Source organism: Mangifera indica, chromosome 9 (assembly GCF_011075055.1).
Source record: "Mangifera indica cultivar Alphonso chromosome 9, CATAS_Mindica_2.1, whole genome shotgun sequence".
Taxonomy (NCBI): Eukaryota; Viridiplantae; Streptophyta; class Magnoliopsida; order Sapindales; family Anacardiaceae; genus Mangifera; species Mangifera indica.
This window is the reverse complement of record NC_058145.1, coordinates 15,504,826-15,523,192: the sequence shown is the minus strand read 5'-3', so window position 1 is coordinate 15,523,192 and position 18,367 is coordinate 15,504,826. Positions and strand designations below refer to the sequence as shown.

The 18,367-nt window shown below is 33.9% G+C and overlaps 2 protein-coding genes and 1 pseudogene across 2 annotated transcripts; 2 read left to right on the top strand and 1 right to left on the bottom strand.

Annotated features, from left to right (window-relative positions):
- The first annotated feature begins 2,005 nt into the window (after positions 1-2,005).
- Positions 2,006-5,182, top strand: LOC123226319 (annotated as a pseudogene).
- Positions 4,283-10,194, top strand: LOC123226317 (alpha-L-arabinofuranosidase 1-like). Its single transcript, XM_044650830.1, has 18 exons — positions 4,283-4,393; positions 5,022-5,072; positions 6,742-6,930; positions 7,017-7,071; positions 7,166-7,377; positions 7,464-7,585; positions 7,693-7,846; positions 7,939-8,154; positions 8,241-8,286; positions 8,387-8,439; positions 8,525-8,669; positions 8,766-8,884; positions 8,992-9,063; positions 9,145-9,248; positions 9,346-9,402; positions 9,483-9,672; positions 9,759-9,902; positions 9,985-10,194. The coding sequence occupies exons 1-18, from the start codon at positions 4,283-4,285 to the stop codon at positions 10,081-10,083; spliced, it is 2,139 nt and encodes a 712-aa protein (XP_044506765.1). The 3' UTR covers positions 10,084-10,194.
- Positions 10,195-13,382: 3,188 nt separating this feature from the next.
- On the bottom strand, positions 13,383-16,719 carry LOC123226316 (alpha-L-arabinofuranosidase 1-like). Its single transcript, XM_044650829.1, has 16 exons — positions 16,549-16,719; positions 16,408-16,462; positions 16,102-16,313; positions 15,894-16,015; positions 15,682-15,779; positions 15,326-15,576; positions 15,194-15,239; positions 15,041-15,093; positions 14,811-14,955; positions 14,596-14,714; positions 14,417-14,488; positions 14,232-14,335; positions 14,078-14,134; positions 13,808-13,997; positions 13,578-13,721; positions 13,383-13,495 (listed from the first exon to the last, which is right to left on the bottom strand). The coding sequence occupies exons 1-16, from the start codon at positions 16,717-16,719 to the stop codon at positions 13,397-13,399; spliced, it is 1,938 nt and encodes a 645-aa protein (XP_044506764.1). The 3' UTR covers positions 13,383-13,396.
- Positions 16,720-18,367: the final 1,648 nt, after the last annotated feature.

The window sequence follows — 18,367 nt, the reverse complement described above, 5'->3', positions numbered from 1 at the left end:
TTTAAATTCATAAATAATATGTTATTATATATTTAAATATTAATTTATTTTTAATTTAAAATTATTAATTTATATAATAATATGATCTGTGTATTTAAATTATACATAAAATATATATACATAATTTTTAAATATATCAATTATTATAGGGATAGATTCGCTCAAAATTAAATTGAGTCAAGCTAAATCAAGAGTTGACTCAACTTTAAATTGAAGTTATAATATCAATCCGAACTATTTTAACTAATTCATATTTAGACATATCAAAGGATCTTATTGTCCCATAACTCATGCTTGGCACAACACACAAATATGGCAGACTATGCAGGGCCTCATCGGAAGATCCAACTAGTGCAAGGATCCACATAAATATTAAAATGTATTCCCTTATGTTTTATATACAATTATGGCAAAAAAAAAAAAAAAATTAAAAAGACAAAAAAAGCTCCCACCTAAGCGCAAATATTCATCTATAAACCAATTTCTATTAAAATTTTTAGTTAAGATTGAAAAGAAAATCATTATTTTAATAATATTATTAAAATATATATATAATTTATTATATTTTTCCCTTAGTTTTTAAAAACTAATAATTTTATCTTTTCCTAAAGTTTTCTAGTTTTAAAAAATAATATTTTTTCCTCAAACCTAGAGTTTTCATCTTTTTTCATTTTAGTCACCCTCGTAAAATTTTTAAAAACTTCAGTTTCACCCCCTTTTGAACTTTAGTTTCCAGCTTCTTTTTTCAACGTCATTTCCATTGGTTTCTAACTTGCTTCTTTTTTTGAGCCAAGTCAACATTGGTCTTACCTTGCCCTAGTTATCCTCTGGTGAAGGAAAACGACAAGATGGTTTGTGGAATGGAAACAACGATGATTGACTTGTCCTCTAGGAGCCGAGCTAATGGAAACGATGTTTCCACAAACCCATCACCGAAAATCGATTCCACAAACCCATGATTTATTCATATGGACGATGAGTTTACAAGCCAAATGACTTTGAGATCTTGTTGGAGAGGTGAAGAAACGGCGATGACGATAGTTTTGAGTGAAAGTGAGAGGTCGCTGGTGGTTGGAAAGGTGAAGGAAAAAAACTCAATATTTGAGGAGGGAGAAATTTGACTTTTTAAAACTGAAAAACTTTAGGCAGACATGAAGTTGTTAATTTTTAAAATCTAGGGAGAAAATATAATTAATTATATATATTTTAAATATAATTAAAATAATAATTTTACCTTTAATCATAACTGAATATTTTAATAAAATTTGGATCATGGATGAAACTTTAGATTTTTAAAAGTTAGAGATATGAGTTTACAGTTACACTATACCTTAGGCGGGAACAAGTCTTTTGACCTAGAATTAACTACCATGATTGAAGATATATATTTTCTTTTTCTTTCAAATTACTAAATAAGCATTTCTCAGTTTTTGTTTTCTCCTCTCTAGAGAAGGCAAAGTTATGGTGGGGGATTGTATGAAGTCACATGTATAATAGAATTCCAACGCTTGTGAAAATTTAATCCTTTAATATTTTATGGATTGAACTTTTAGGCCTTTGACCTAATTTTGGGCCTTTGGGATGGCTGAAGTTTTGGGAAATTTTTTTATTTAATTTGCTTTATCAAACCCCTGCCCTGGCCCTGCCCTTCTCTCTCTGTTTTCAGGTATTGTAATTATGTCTGTGAGATTCACAGATATTCGGCTTAAAAGTTAAAATTTGAATGATTCTGTATTCTCCGATTATGTTGCTACGGGTGGATGTTTTGTCGAAGGTGCATGTTTAAGAAATACATTTCGCTGGAAAGAGACTATCGGACCCTGGGAGGAGAAGGCAGGACACTTTGGTGATGTTTGGAATTATTGGACAGATGATGGCCCTGGTTATTATGAGTTTCTTCAAGTATGTATTATGTCCGTTTTTGTAGGTGAAGTTTATTGAGCCCCCACTACCTGAAAGAGTTTCATGTTGCTTAGCTAGCAGAAGACATTGATGCATTACCAATATGGGTGTTTAACAATGTATGATACATATGCTCGACTTCTGAACTACCTTAGTTTTTTCCTCCCGTTAGTCTGATTGATTTATTTTCCTTCTTCTTGTGTTCTGTAAAATTTTACAGGAATCAGTTATCAAGATCGAGTTGATACTCCTCGTGTCCAACCTTTTGTGCAGGTTTGTTTGTGTTTTGCATGGCCATTTGTCAAAACAACTATATTTTTTGTTATATTTACTATGAATGCAATAGAAGCAGATCTGATACCGCATGATAATATCTCTTTCATGAGTATAAGATAACAAATTAGTATAAAATACTGTGTCTGTTGACATTAATGTTCAACCAATGAACTCAAATTGCATTGTATAACGGTCCTTGTTCATTTCTGATGGAGATCAAAGCTGAATGGACTTTAATGTTTCTTCAAGCTGTGGGTTGGTATATGTCGTAAGGCATAGAAGATGTACAATAGAGTAGGGCGTCGGAGGGGGATAGTAACTTTCATATTCTTTTCTCTTAGGTTTATTATGTGCTCAAATGTGACATTCATTTCAAAGAATTACGTCCATTGGTGCATACATTTTTTTCCCCAGGAAAAAAAGATGCAGTTAAAAAGTATGACAAAAAGAAATTAATATTTGGATCTTTTGAAGTTCTGATTTTGACTTGCTTCATTTTCATGTTTTAATGCATTGTTAAGGATTTAATTGTTACTAAATTTCATACTACTTGTATCGGTCGCAGGAAGCCCTTGATGGTATTGAGTCGGAAGGAAGTGACCCAAACTCTGCATGGGATCTGTAAGAGCAGCAATGGGACACCCTGAACCTTTTGACTTGAGATATGTTACAGTTGGAAATGAAGATTGCGGGAAAAAGAACTACAAAGGTTTGCACAATTTTCTAGTTAATTTCTTTTGTTTTCTATTATTTCTTTCTACTCTTAACCACCATAGACTTTCAAGTTGATAAATCATTGAGAATGTGTCATCATAATGGGTGATACCTTGATGTTTTTAATTTTTTGGTCAGGAAACTACCTCAAGTTTTATGAAGCTATAAAACTTGCTTATCCAGACATAGGAATAATTTCAAATTGTGATGGATCTTCTCGTCAGTTGGACCATCCTGCCGATTTCTATGATTTTCACGTAAAATTCTTGATGAAATGCTTATATAACTCATGGTTTTGCGTTAAGTTCACATTTTCGTTCTGGTATTGTAACATAGATGTTTGAGTATACTAAATATCATGGAATTTACCTTGTCCTTTTTTTCTGATTCCTAACTAGGTTTATGACTCTCCCAGTACCTTGTTCTCGATGGCTCATCAATTTGATCGTACATCACGGGGTGGTCCAAAGGTATTTACCTCTCCGTGACTGATGATTTTGGTTTTGGTTGATACATGAGAATCATATTGTGATTCAATGTAATGCAGGCTTTTGTTAGTGAATATGCTGTGAATAAAGACGGTGCTGGCAATGGAACCCTTTTGGCAGCACTTGCTGAAGCTGGGTTCCTTGGTCTAGAAAAGAACAGGTGTGCTGAGGATCATAATACTTTTCATCTACCTCACAATGTCGACAACTTTGTATTGTTTCCAAAGGTGTTTCATTAAAATGATGGCAATAATCTGACGACCGCTTCATTTTGTTACAGTGATGTTGTTTCGATGGCAAGCTATGCACCAGTTTTAGTGAACTCCAATGACTGGAAGTACTTACGCAATTTTTTTTCAACTTGATATTGATGAGTCAGAAATAACAGCATTATTTTTTTTATCTATGGATTACTCTGACAATAGAAAATTCTTTTGAAAGTGGAATCCAGATGTGATTGTCTTTAACTCCTCATGTCTATGGAACTCCTAGCTATTGGCTGCAACAATTTTTTAGAGAGTCAAGTGATGCAACTCTTCTCAATGCATCTCTCCGAACAGATTCCTCCAGTTCAATCATTGCATCTGCAATAGCTTGGCAAAATTTGGAGGATGAGAAAAACTACTAGAGATCAAAGGTTTTTTCTATTGCAATCTTCTTTTCTTGGTTTGAAAATTTGCATTTTCTTTTCTTGGTATGCATTTCCCATCTTTTTAACCCAAAGATGTAGGATTCTGAATGATGTAATATCTGTATTTCTTTATCTTTTTTCAATCACCAAACCTCCATTTCATTGACTAGAATATCGCTAACCATCCTTGATTCTAGTGGTTGAGTTCTCATTTTCAGGAAATTATTACTTGCAGGTTCTCAACTTTGGGAGCAATTCTGTAAAACCCAAAATGTCTCTGGATGGGTTAGACCCAAACTCCATAAAGTTATCTGGAGTGACAATGACTGTTCTCACTTCTAGTAATGTGATGGATGAGAATTCCTTCAAGGAGCCAAACAAGGTATATATTTTCTCTCTAGAGCTTGTCCTGGGTATATTTTACCTTTAATCCATTACATACTTTTCCATATTTGAAGAAATCGGCAAATTGTTTTGAGTCGATATGACCTGGCATCATTTAATGTGAATCTGTTAACAATATGACAATTCAACTTATCTGAACTTGGGTGCATTGAACATGTAGAACAGTTCACTAAGTGGGCTTATGTCTAGGATTTATTTGAAGAAACGGATGTATGCCGATCAGTTTTGTTGATTGTGAAAATTGTTTTGTTTCTGTTGCTATAAAGAGTCATAACACTTCCTTTTAGAAAAGGCAAAATGAAAATTTTTACGGAAACAGAAGTCTGTTCTACTAAATAGATTCCAGGTTCTTCCTCTGGTCTTTTTACTGGCTTTTTAACATCACAGAGGATAAATGATTTCATACTGCTCTGCTCTAAGGGCAAGTCTCAGTTCAGTTATAGTTCTTACAACAATTAGTTTTGAATACTATGTTTCTGTAAGTTTTGAATGTCGATTGACTTCTTCAAAGTCATGTAGACTAATATGGTATTAACATTGTCAAGAGGCTGAGATTTTTTCTGTCAGCAGTTCTAAATTTTTTGGTTTGAAATCTGTTTCTGCAGGTGGTGCCAAGCCGCACTCTACTTGATTTTGCTGACAAAGACATGGAAGTTGTGATCTCTCCGAATTCGTTCACTTCATTCGATTTGTTAGAGGAATCAATTTCTCTCTAGAAGGAAGAAACCAATTCATCGTCAAGATCCTCTATTTAAGAAATAAATTGTATAAATGAATAGTAAATGTATGCAATAATCACAATGACTATATACCTACTGTAAATAAAATCTGTTGCGTGGCTTCAGTTTCAAGCCCGGAAATCTACCTACAAATGCACTTGTCGTTTCTTAATTCCTCCTTAAAAATCTATAGGAGTTCCCAAAAAAAAAAAAATTGTTGGATCCCATCTCAGGATAAAGCAAACAGTCCTTCGATTTCATCAAGCCTATTATATAATTATGACACCAACTAAACCAGATTGATTGGAATCAGTCTCTTTTATTTTTTCATTTTTCGCTCTTGTTAGAAACTGTAAGATCAACTTTTTATAAACTAAATAAAATAAATCAAGTAATTATAATCTTAAAACTTTAGAGTTTTACGAATATCTGGATCATCATATAAACTAAATTCAAAAGCTACTAAAACTAAGATTTATTGCAATCATACTGTATTAAGTTTCAGAGTAAAAACTTAGTCAATATGTAATAGATTGATTGACCCCATTAATGTCTATAAACTTTAAAACCGACACTTATGTTGTTAATTCAGATTATAACTTTTAAGTATCTCAAATCATAACTTTTAAGTGTATTAGATTTATCTTTATCGATCAAAAACTTAATATTAAAGAATTCAATTATCTCATTTTATTAAATTAATATTATAATTAATGTTAGCTCATGTAAGAAAAAAATTTCCAGCAGAAACCAAATATCACTCATGGTATTATACTAGATGCCAGAGTAGCTGTTAAAGAGTTAATTATTCAAATAACTAAACAAATAAAGAACAAGAAACCTGGAAACAAACGGGCAAAAATAAACTTGTGTGTTTAACATGGCTCTAATTCTGAGATGGATATTTCTAGAATTGGTAATGGTTACTTTTAGCCCAGGAATTCTTGAGACATACGTGATTTAGATAAGAATTAAGAATAGTGGTGTCCAAATTAGTGTAATGTAATTCAGAATAATGGCTATGCCTTCGCTAAGAGTCATCCCTTCAACCATACATATCTGATACAAGATAACATCTATGATACAATTTATTGTAATTATCTATCGTTATTCTAGGTAAATAAATTACAATTAATTTTGTAATTAATGCTCACTATTTTTATTTCTTTCTAAATTATCTCCACGTTCTAATTACCAGCTAGTTTTCAGTAAATAAAATTAGCTTTGCAACATTTAAGAAAATTTTGTATTTTTAGATAATGTTACACTTACCCAGTTGGTAATTTATCTAGTATAGATAAGAGGCTTATCAATCTTTTAGATTAGGTTATCTTTTATGATTAATTTGGCTAATGAAATGAGTTTATCAGTACTCGAAGTTATCAATCACAGTAGAGTTTATCTTATTAGCATTTTAGTGTTCTCAATATTCTATGAATAACTATAAATAGAAGGCCTTCTGAATCATTTCAGCATCACCTTCTATTCATCCTTTTAGTCAGTAAGTCTTCAGGTTTTGACTTGTGATTCTTGTTACACACTTGTCACATTTGCATTTATATTGAATTCCCTTTTAATTAATTCTATTAGTATGTTTTACTACCAGGTTATGGCTTCCACCAAAATGGCTTGGAGTGCGCTCATTCTTTGTTTCTTCCTTGGAGCTTGTTGTGTCTCCGCCAGACAAATTAGAGTTAATGCCGCTGCTGATGCAAATCAGACAACTGCAGAATTTTTTGTAGATGCCTCAAAAAGCCAACCAATGCCTGAAACTTTATTCGGAATATTTTTTGAGGTAATTTCATTTTACTATTACTTTTATTGTCTTTAATGTGTTTCATGCACTAATTTTATCGCTATTATTTTCTTGTTATCCTCCAGGAGATCAATCATGCTGGCTCTGGTGGGTTGTGGGCAGAACTCGTGAGCAATAGAGGTGATTTTTTACTCTTGAATTAAATGAAAGTTTTGCAATCTTAAGCCATGATTAATTATATATTACAACTGTTACTAAGGCTTATTTATTTCAGGTTTTGAAGCTGAAAACCAAGACACGTCCATGAATATTACCCCATGGGGTATTATCGGGGATGAATCAGCTCTTACAGTTTCAACTGACGACTCATCCTGCTTCGAGAAAAATAAGATTGCATTGAAAATGGAGGTGCTTTGTGATAGTCAAGGCGATAATATCTGCCCAGTTGGAGGAGTTGGCGTTTATAACCCTGGATTCTGGGGAATGGTGAGAAACCTGCCACTATATATTTAAAACAAGTTCGTTAATGTTATTTAATTCATGTTATGATTTTTTCCTTCATTTTACTTTAGAACATAGAACAAGGGAAGACATACAATATAGTTTTTTACGTTCGCTCATTGGGGTCGGTTAATATGTCAGTATCATTCACGAGCGCAGATGGGTCGCAAACGTTGGCCACGACTAATGTTGTGTAAGCACCATAATTTTTCATAATATTTTACATTCTTTTCCCTAATTATTGATTCTCGTTTATTCATATGTTTCAGAGTCTAATTTGTTTTTTTTTTCCTTTTACAGTGCTGCAGATTCACAAGTTGCAAATTGGACAAAGATGGAGACTTCTCTGGTAGCCCAAGCAACGGATCCACAAGGAAGACTTCAACTGACAACTTCCCAAAAAGGGGTCATATGGATTGATCAAGTGTCAGCCATGCCCGCAGACACATTTAATGTATTATCTTACATTTATAGTAACATAAGTTCAACTTTTATTATTCCACTGATACAGCTTTTATTCTGAATCTTTGTTTATTTTTGTTACAGGGGCACGGGTTTAGAAATGATCTTGCTCAAATGCTCGTAGATATGAAACCTCGATTCATGAGATTTCCCGGAGGGTGTTTTGTTGAAGGTGCTGTTATGAAAAATGCGTTTATGTGGAAAAATACAATTGGACATTGGGAGGAGAGGCCTGGGCATTATGGTGATGTATGGAATTATTGGACGGATGATGGAATGGGTTATTTAGAATTTCTTCAAGTAGGTCATCCCCTTTGAATTTTCTTTCAAGATTTATTATATGCTCTTTATTGTATATATCTGATAACATATAATCTTTTATTCAGTTAAGTGAAGACCTTGGTGCACAGCCAATCTGGGTATTTAATATGGGTAATAACTTCACTATTTATCCTCTTTTTAGGCTTTGTTTGTTGTTGATTTTTTTCTCTACTCTTTTTCCTCTTCTAATACTTGTTTTATAATTTTTTAGGAATCGCCCATAATGAGCAAATCAACACTAACGATGTCCAACCTTATGTACAAGTAAGCCTACAAGTTCTGTTGCTTGATTGTTCTATAACATAAATGTAACTAAAAAATGTCTTAATACTATCTGTTTCGTTTACAGGATGCTCTTGATGGCATTGAGTTTGCAAGAGGTGATAAAAACTCTACATGGGGCTCTAAACGAGCTGCATTGGGCCATCCTGAACCTTTTGACTTGAGATACGTTGCTATTGGAAATGAAGACTGCGGAAAACCCTTTTTCAGAGGTATATTATCTTGTTTTCTCTCATCTACTTGTTACATTTTGATGTTAAAACGTTCAATGGCTAATTTTTATTTTTTTTTCATTTTTCTATGACTAGGAAACTACATCAAGTTTTATGACGCTATAAAACTTGCTTATCCGGATATTGGAATCATTTCAAACTGTGATGGATCTAATCGTATCCTACAACATCCTGCTGACTTCTATGACTTCCATGTAAAATTCTCGAACTGATTCTTATTATATTTGAGCTTTTAATTTGCTTGTTCAACAGCATGGAATTTGCCTTAATCTCATCCTCTAGTCTTTTTTCCTTTTATCAGATTTATACTGACGCAAATAACTTGTTCAATATGATTCATCAATTCGACCGTACATCTCGCGTTGGTCCCCGGGTATTTACATATCTGTGAACATTGAAGCTTGTTTCTATTAATACATATGAATTCAGGAGTTGACTATTCAGTATTATGCAGGCTTTTGTTAGTGAGTATGCTGTCACTGGAGACGATGCCGGCATGGGGAGCCTTCTTGCTTCACTTGCTGAAGCTGCATTCCTTCTGGGCATCGAAAAGAACAGGTTTGCAAATCTTCATAGAATTAATTCTAACTGTTTTTATTTACCCTTTTCATGCCTCTCTCGCTTACTAGATTTTTCAATCTCTGTTGTTTTTCAGTGACATTGTTTCAATGGCAAGCTATGCGCCACTTTTCGTCAACACCAATGACATAACGTACTTAATTTCTCATCTTTTACTTGTGTAAATTTGGCAAATTTTTACGTGTATTGACATTGAACAATTATGTGTTTAAGGTGGAAACCGGACGCCATTGTCTTCAACTCACATCAGGCCTATGGAACTCCTAGTTACTGGATGCAACATTTTTTCATAGACTCAGGCGGGGCTAATTTTCTCACTTCAACCCTCAACACAACTTCCCCTTCACTGATTGCATCAGCAATTACTTACTCAGCGGATGGCAAAAATTTCTTGAAGATAAAGGTTCCCTTATTTTGCCCCTAATGAATGTTAAACATTGTGATTCTCATATCCGAAAAATATATATTTACAGAAAATATTACTTTCAGGTTGTGAATTTCGGGGCTGACGAAGTGAAACTCAACATATCGGTGGCTGGATTAGACGGGTCCATAAACTCATCCGGATCAACAAAGACTATACTCACATCTGATAATTTGATGGATGAAAATTCCTTTGACAACCCAAACAAGGTCATTCATTTAACAATCTAGAGCCTGAGATTTATTTCTTTATGAACTTAATATTATTATTTTTTTTTAACCATGCATGCAGGTGGTGCCGCGCCGCAGTATAATTAATGATGCTGCCATGAATATGGAAGTTGCAGTCCCTCCACATTCGTTCACTTCATATGACTTGTTGCGCTCTTGAAAGATTCAACAGGCCCGGAAATCTGAGATTCATTTATTTTTAGTTTAGTTTAGAATCATTAGATCGATTATTTCTATTGATATTCTTTTGCTATAATTAGGTTTAGCTTAAGAGGTCATTTTTCGGCTGTAAATCTGCTATGTTGAACTCCTGAGTTTACATGAACAAAAGTTGCAATAGTTCACTGAAAAATCCAATTCTCTCTATTTTACTTTATGACCAGCACTATTTAAACCTCCAAATACTAACTTCCACTGCCTAAATCGATATAGCCAAGCATGCATGTTCGTTGCAACTAGTTTTCAATAAATAAAGTTGACTTCGGATAGTTATGGGAAATGTGTCCTGCAACATTAATAAAAATTGTGTGTTTTTTAAGATAATGTTAGACTTATTTTGAACACTTGATAATTTATTTAGTATATGTCAATCTTTTAGATTAGGTTACATATTCTCATAATTAGCACGTTTTAATTTTAATGCATTAGAAGACACTTAGTTATAATTATCTTTACAATTCATTTTATTTTCAAATCATAATATTTATTGGTATTCAGATCAGGGTTGTTTCATTAGTATTACAGTATTTTCAGTATTCTATGACTCAATATAAAGAAGAGGTCTTATATATCATTTCAGGCTTAGGTGAAAAATTAACTAACATAAAAGTTATGGAGAAAGTATTAGTGAACTTACCTAAAAAGTTTGAGATAAAGATCTCGTTCCTTGAGGATTCAAGAGATCTTAATCAAATAAAGCTATTAGAATTGGTGAATGTTTTGCAGGGACGAATTGAGGAGATCAATTAGATAAGAAGAAACTACAAAAATAACCCTCTTGGCTTAGCAAAAGGGTAAAGCTCCATCCACCAATGGAGGAAAGAAGCAAAATGGTGGAAAAAAAAAAAAAGAATGAATTTCAAGAGGGCACAAGTGGGAGTCATGTCCTCACGGTAACAAAAAGAAACATTTGTCAAATTGATGCAAGTATAGGCTTGGAGTCTAGTGTAGAACTTATAAGCAATTTGGACATGTTGACAAAATGTGTAAAGGTCAAGGTTATGGCACAACACACACAATTTGGTGACAGTGTTTCACAACAACAACATGATGAGCATTTGTTTGTCACAACTTGCTATGTAACAAACAACAACCATAAGGCCTAGCTCATTGAAAGTGGATGCTTAAATCACATAACATCTAATAGAGGTATCTTCATTTATATAGAAAAGTTTCTTCTCAAGAGTGAAAGCGAGAAATGGAGAATTTTTGGAAGTGAAGGGCAAAGGCATAATTGCTATCAACACTCCAAAATAGGTAGGGCTAGATTCGAGCCGAGCTCAGCTCGGGCTTGGCTCGGTTTATTTATGGGCGGCTTGAGTTCGGTTCGAGCTCGACTCGACTCTGCTCGACTCGTTTTTCATTATCAAAATGACATCGTTTTTAATATATATAGATCAAAACGATGTCGTTTTGTATAAAAAATTTTGAAAAAAAATCTACCGAGTCAATCCGAGCCAGCTCGAGCTCGATCAAGCCGAGCAGAGCCCGGCTCGTTTTGGGCTCAAACTGAGCCGAGCCAAGCTCGAGCTCGAGCTGGCTCGGCTCGAGTCTAGCCCTAAAAATAGGGAGGGGCGGGGAGAGGATCTAAATCCTCGTCCCCATCCCCGTAGAGGATATCAATCCCTATCCTCGTTATGGGGATGAAAATAATTTCCTATCCTCTCCTCGCAAAGAAAAATGTCCTCCCCATCCCCGCGGAGAAAAATCCCCTAATGGTATCCGTAAAAAAAAATCAATTTTTTTTACTTTCTAAATACAATTTAAATATATTAAATAATATAACTAAGTAAAATTAAAGTTAACCCACTATTTCAAATATCACAAATATAATATATTAACTACTTTAATATATACAGCAAAAATTAAATAAATTTGAAAAACATAAATAATTTAAAACTATAAAAAATATATTAGTATTTTAAATAAATATATTAATATAAAAGGACGGGGATGGGGTGGGGCGAGGCGGGGAGGGGAAGGGGCGGGGTTGGGAGGAGACACATGTATCCCCATCCCCAATCTGTCCCCAATTGCGAGAATTTTTTTTATTCTTTTCCCCGTTTCTATCGAGGAATCCTCTCCCCATTAGAGTTGGGAAGGGTTGAGGTCCCTAAAATAGGGTCCAAATTGTCATCCCTACTCCAAAAGGTACAAAACTAATTTCAAATAAAATTAATCAAAGTCTTATTAGTGTCTCTCAAATGCTTGAGGGGCATTATGTTTTACACTCGAAAGACAGTGCATGCAAGACTCCATTTGAAGCTTGGTTTGGAGTAAAGCTCTCAGTAGTTCATCTCATAATTTTTGAATGTGTGTGTTACATCCATGTACTTGAGGCTAAAAGAGAGAAGTTGGAACAAAAAACTGTGACTGATGTATTCTTGAGATATAACAACAGTAAAACATATAGAGTATCTAATTTGCAAACACAGAAAGTTGTTAGAAATGTGAAGTTCAATGAAGCTAAGACCTGGAGTTGCAAGAGAGTTGTAGTGCATGATAAAAAGAATTTAACTGAAGGGAATTTTCCCCAGGAACAAGATGTAACTGAGACATGAGTTGCATAAAAAGTGACTTGGAAGATGCGGCCAGAGGCACAAGCTATTAATCTAAGAGATTGAGAAGCCTCTTATCTATACTAGATGAATTACCAAGTTAACTAGGTAAGTTTAGCGTTAACTAGAAACACAAAATTTTCATAAATGTTGTTGTACACATTCCCTATAACAATCCAAAGTTAATTTTATTTACTGGAAACTAGTTGCAACGAACAAATGTTTTGCCTCATAGTTTTCACCTAGATGGGGGTCTGAACATTCTAAAATGGCTTGGGTGCGTGGATCTAAACAATGGAAGATAGTAACTGCTGGTTATAAAGGATCTATAACGGCAATGGCTTGTCTAGCAAAAGTATGTCTAGGCAAACTTAATAAAATATGCTCTAATTGAGCAATTATTTGTTTTGATCAACTTATTTATATGATATATAATTAAAGATGATTAATATCAGCAGTAAAAAGAATTAAAACAAAAATAGAGACAAGATTTTTTCAAAGAATTACAAACTATTGCAACTTCTATTGATGTAAACTCGGGAGTACAAAGCAGATTTCCAGCCAAACAACTTTGAATGACCTCCTTAGCTAACCCTAATTATAGGAAAAGAATATCAATAGAAATAATCGAAATCTAATGATTCCAAACTAAGCTAAAAATAAATGAATCTCAAATTTCCAGGCCTGTTGAATCTTTCAAGAGCGCAACAAATCATATGAAGTGAACGAATGTGGAGGGACTGCAACTTCCATATTCATGGCAGCATCATTAATTATACTGCGGCGCGGCACCACCTGCATGCATGGTTAAAAAAAAATAATAATATTAAGTTCATAAAGAAATAAATCTCAGGCTCTAGATTGTTAAATGAATGACCTTGTTTGGGTTGTCAAAGGAATTTTCATCCATCAAATTATCAGATGTGAGTATAGTCTTTGTTGATCCGGATGAGTTTATGGACCCGTCTAATCCAGCCACCGATATGTTGAGTTTCACTTCGTCAGCCCCGAAATTCACAACCTGAAAGTAATATTTTCTGTAAATATATATTTTTCGGATATGAGAATCACAATGTTTAACATTCATTAGGGGCAAAATAAGGGAACCTTTATCTTCAAGAAATTTTTGCCATCCGCTGAGTAAGTAATTGCTGATGCAATCAGTGAAGGGGAAGTTGTGTTGAGGGTTGAAGTGAGAAAATTAGCCCCGCCTGAGTCTATGAAAAAATGTTGCATCCAGTAACTAGGAGTTCCATAGGCCTGATGTGAGTTGAAGACAATGGCGTCCGGTTTCCACCTTAAACACATAATTGTTCAATGTCAATACACGTAAAAATTTGCCAAATTTACACAAGTAAAAGATGAGAAATTAAGTACGTTATGTCATTGGTGTTGACGAAAAGTGGCGCATAGCTTGCCATTGAAACAATGTCACTGAAAAACAACAGAGATTGAAAAATCTAGTAAGCGAGAGAGGCATGAAAAGGGTAAATAAAAACAGTTAGAATTAATTCTATGAAGATTTGCAAACCTGTTCTTTTCGATGCCCAGAAGGAATGCAGCTTCAGCAAGTGAAGCAAGAAGGCTCCCCATGCCGGCATCGTCTCCAGTGACAGCATACTCACTAACAAAAGCCTGCATAATACTGAATAGTCAACTCCTGAATTCATATGTATTAATAGAAACAAGCTTCAATGTTCACAGATATGTAAATACCCGGGGACCAACGCGAGATGTACGGTCGAATTGATGAATCATATTGAACAAGTTATTTGCGTCAGTATAAATCTGATAAAAGGAAAAAAGACTAGAGGATGAGATTAAGGCAAATTCCATGCTGTTGAACAAGCAAATTAAAAGCTCAAATATAATAAGAATCAGTTCGAGAATTTTACATGGAAGTCATAGAAGTCAGCAGGATGTTGTAGGATACGATTAGATCCATCACAGTTTGAAATGATTCCAATATCCGGATAAGCAAGTTTTATAGCGTCATAAAACTTGATGTAGTTTCCTAGTCATAGAAAAATGAAAAAAAAATAAAAATTAGCCATTGAACGTTTTAACATCAAAATGTAACAAGTAGATGAGAGAAAACAAGATAATATACCTCTGAAAAAGGGTTTTCCGCAGTCTTCATTTCCAATAGCAACGTATCTCAAGTCAAAAGGTTCAGGATGGCCCAATGCAGCTCGTTTAGAGCCCCATGTAGAGTTTTTATCACCTCTTGCAAACTCAATGCCATCAAGAGCATCCTGTAAACGAAACAGATAGTATTAAGGCATTTTTTAGTTACATTTATGTTATAGAACAATCAAGCAACAGAACTTGTAGGCTTACTTGTACATAAGGTTGGACATCGTTAGTGTTGATTTGCTCATTATGGGCGATTCCTAAAAAATTATAAAACAAGTATTAGAAGAGGAAAAAGAGTAGAGAAAAAAATCAACAACAAACAAAGCCTAAAAAGAGGATAAATAGTGAAGTTGTTACCCATATTAAATACCCAGATTGGCTGTGCACCAAGGTCTTCACTTAACTGAATAAAAGATTATATGTTATCAGATATATACAATAAAGAGCATATAATAAATCTTAAAAGAAAATTCAAAGGGGATGACCTACTTGAAGAAATTCTAAATAACCCATTCCATCATCCGTCCAATAATTCCATACATCACCATAATGCCCAGGCCTCTCCTCCCAATGTCCAATTGTATTTTTCCACATAAACGCATTTTTCATAACAGCACCTTCAACAAAACACCCTCCGGGAAATCTCATGAATCGAGGTTTCATATCTACGAGCATTTGAGCAAGATCATTTCTAAACCCGTGCCCCTGTAACAAAAATAAACAAAGATTCAGAATGAAAGCTGTATCAGTGGAATAATAAAAGTTGAACTTATGTTACTATAAATGTAAGATAATACATTAAATGTGTCTGCGGGCATGGCTGACACTTGATCAATCCATATGACCGCTTTTTGGGAAGTTGTCAGTTGAAGTCTTCCTTGTGGATCCGTTGCTTGGGCTACCAGAGAAGTCTCCATCTTTGTCCAATTTGCAACTTGTGAATCTGCAGCACTGTAAAAGGAAAAAAAAACAAATTAGACTCTGAAACATATGAATAAACGAGAATCAATAATTAGGGAAAAGAATGTAAAATATTATGAAAAATTATGGTGCTTACACAACATTAGTCGTGGCCAACGTTTGCGACCCATCTGCGCTCGTGAATGATACTGACATATTAACCGACCCCAATGAACGAACGTAAAAAACTATATTGTATGTCTTCCCTTGTTCTATGTTCTAAAGTAAAATGAAGGAAAAAATCATAACATGAATTAAATAACATTAACGAACTTGTTTTAAATATATAGTGGCAGGTTTCTCACCATTCCCCAGAATCCAGGGTTATAAACGCCAACTCCTCCAACTGGGCAGATATTATCGCCTTGACTATCACAAAGCACCTCCATTTTCAATGCAATCTTATTTTTCTCGAAGCAGGATGAGTCATCAGTTGAAACTGTAAGAGCTGATTCATCCCCGATAATACCCCATGGGGTAATATTCATGGACGTGTCTTGGTTTTCAGCTTCAAAACCTGAAATAAATAAGCCTTAGTAACAGTTGTAATATATAATTAATCATGGCTTAAGATTGCAAAACTTTCATTTAATTCAAGAGTAAAAAATCACCTCTATTGCTCACGAGTTCTGCCCACAACCCACCAGAGCCAGCATGATTGATCTCCTGGAGGATAACAAGAAAATAATAGCGATAAAATTAGCGCATGAAACACATTAAAGACAATAAAAGTAATAGTAAAATGAAATTACCTCAAAAAATATTCCGAATAAAGTTTCAGGCATTGGTTGGCTTTTTGAGGCATCTACAAAAAATTCTGCAGTTGTCTGATTTGCATCAGCAGCGGCATTAACTCTAATTTGTCTGGCGGAGACACAACAAGCTCCAAGGAAGAAACAAAGAATGAGAGCACTCCAAGCCATTTTGGTGGAAGCCATAACCTGGTAGTAAAACATACTAATAGAATTAATTAAAAGGGAATTCAATATAAATGCAAATGTGACAAGTGTGTAACAAGAATCACAAGTCAAAACCTGAAGATTTACTGACTAAAAGGATGAATAGAAGGTGATGCTGAAATGATTCAGAAGGCCTTCTATTTATAGTTATTCATAGAATATTGAGAACACTAAAATGCTAATAAGATAAACTCTACTCTGATTGATAACTTCGAGTACTGATAAACTCATTTCATTAGCCAAATTAATCATAAAAGATAACCTAATCTAAAAGATTGATAAGCCTCTTATCTATACTAGATAAATTACCAAATGCGTAAGTGTAACATTATCTAAAAATACAAAATTTTCTTAAATGTTGCAAAGGTAATTTTATTTAATGAAAACTAGCTGGTAATTAGGACGTGGAGATAATTTAGAAAGAAATAAAAATAGTGAGCATTAATTACAAAATTAATTGTAATTTATTTACCTAGAATAATGATAGATAATTACAATAAATTGTACCATAGATGTTATCTTGTATCAGATATGTATGGTTGAAGGGATGACTCTTTCCAAGGGCATATATGTTTTGGCAATGATATATTTTAATTGATTAATTCATGATCAACTCATGTCGTTTGAATTCTTAGCTAAACCACGCATGTCCCAAGAATTTCATGGCTAAAAGTAACTATTTGCAAAACCAATTCTAGAAATCTCCATCTCAGAATTTATAAACCAGAGCTACATATTTAGTGAATTAGGGCAATGTTAAACATACAATGGAAGTTTATTTTCGCCCGTCTCTTTCCAGGTTTCTTGTTCTTTATTTGCTTATTTATATGTATAATTAATCTTCTTTTTAAATAACAATATAACCTTTTAAGAGCTACTCTGGGACCTAGTATAATGGATCGTGAGAGATCATATTTGGTTTCTAGCAAGAGCAACCAATAGCTAGGAGTGCCGTAGACATGAGAGGACCACCTTCAAAAGGATTTTAACATTTGTACGACTTCAAATAATTTATTTTAAATAATTTCATAGGAACGATTAACAGTTCATTGTATAGAATCAACTTGAAGGCTCTCATTGGATTTGGAACAACAAACTGTATATATAAGAGTATAGGTAGTGCTATGTATATAAATAACGATGTGTTATTATGTAATTAAATGATTAAAAATTAAAAATTAAAAATAAATTAATATTCAATAACATAATAACACATCCTTGTATAACTATATCAAAAACTCAAAAAAAAAAGAAAAAGACTAATATTTCTATTTCTTGGTCCCCTACCAAACACCTACTTAGAAACTGCTAAGATTGTGAGTGATCCATCTTTTCCATTCAAATAAAGACAGAAGGCATCAATAGAAGACAGCAGTAGTGAAAAGGGCAGCTTCATTACAATGCCGTGGCATTGCCAACAAGTTGACATGGATTTGGAATTGGAATTTTTGGGAATTAGAAGTCAGTTAGTCGGGCAAGAAGAGCCACTCCCGGCACAATCTCAATTCATCTAGCTTAATGACGGTCACCTAAAAACACAACTTCTAATTTATCTATTTTCTAATTGTTTTTCTTAAATTAAATTCTTCATTAATTTCAAATTAAATTTGTA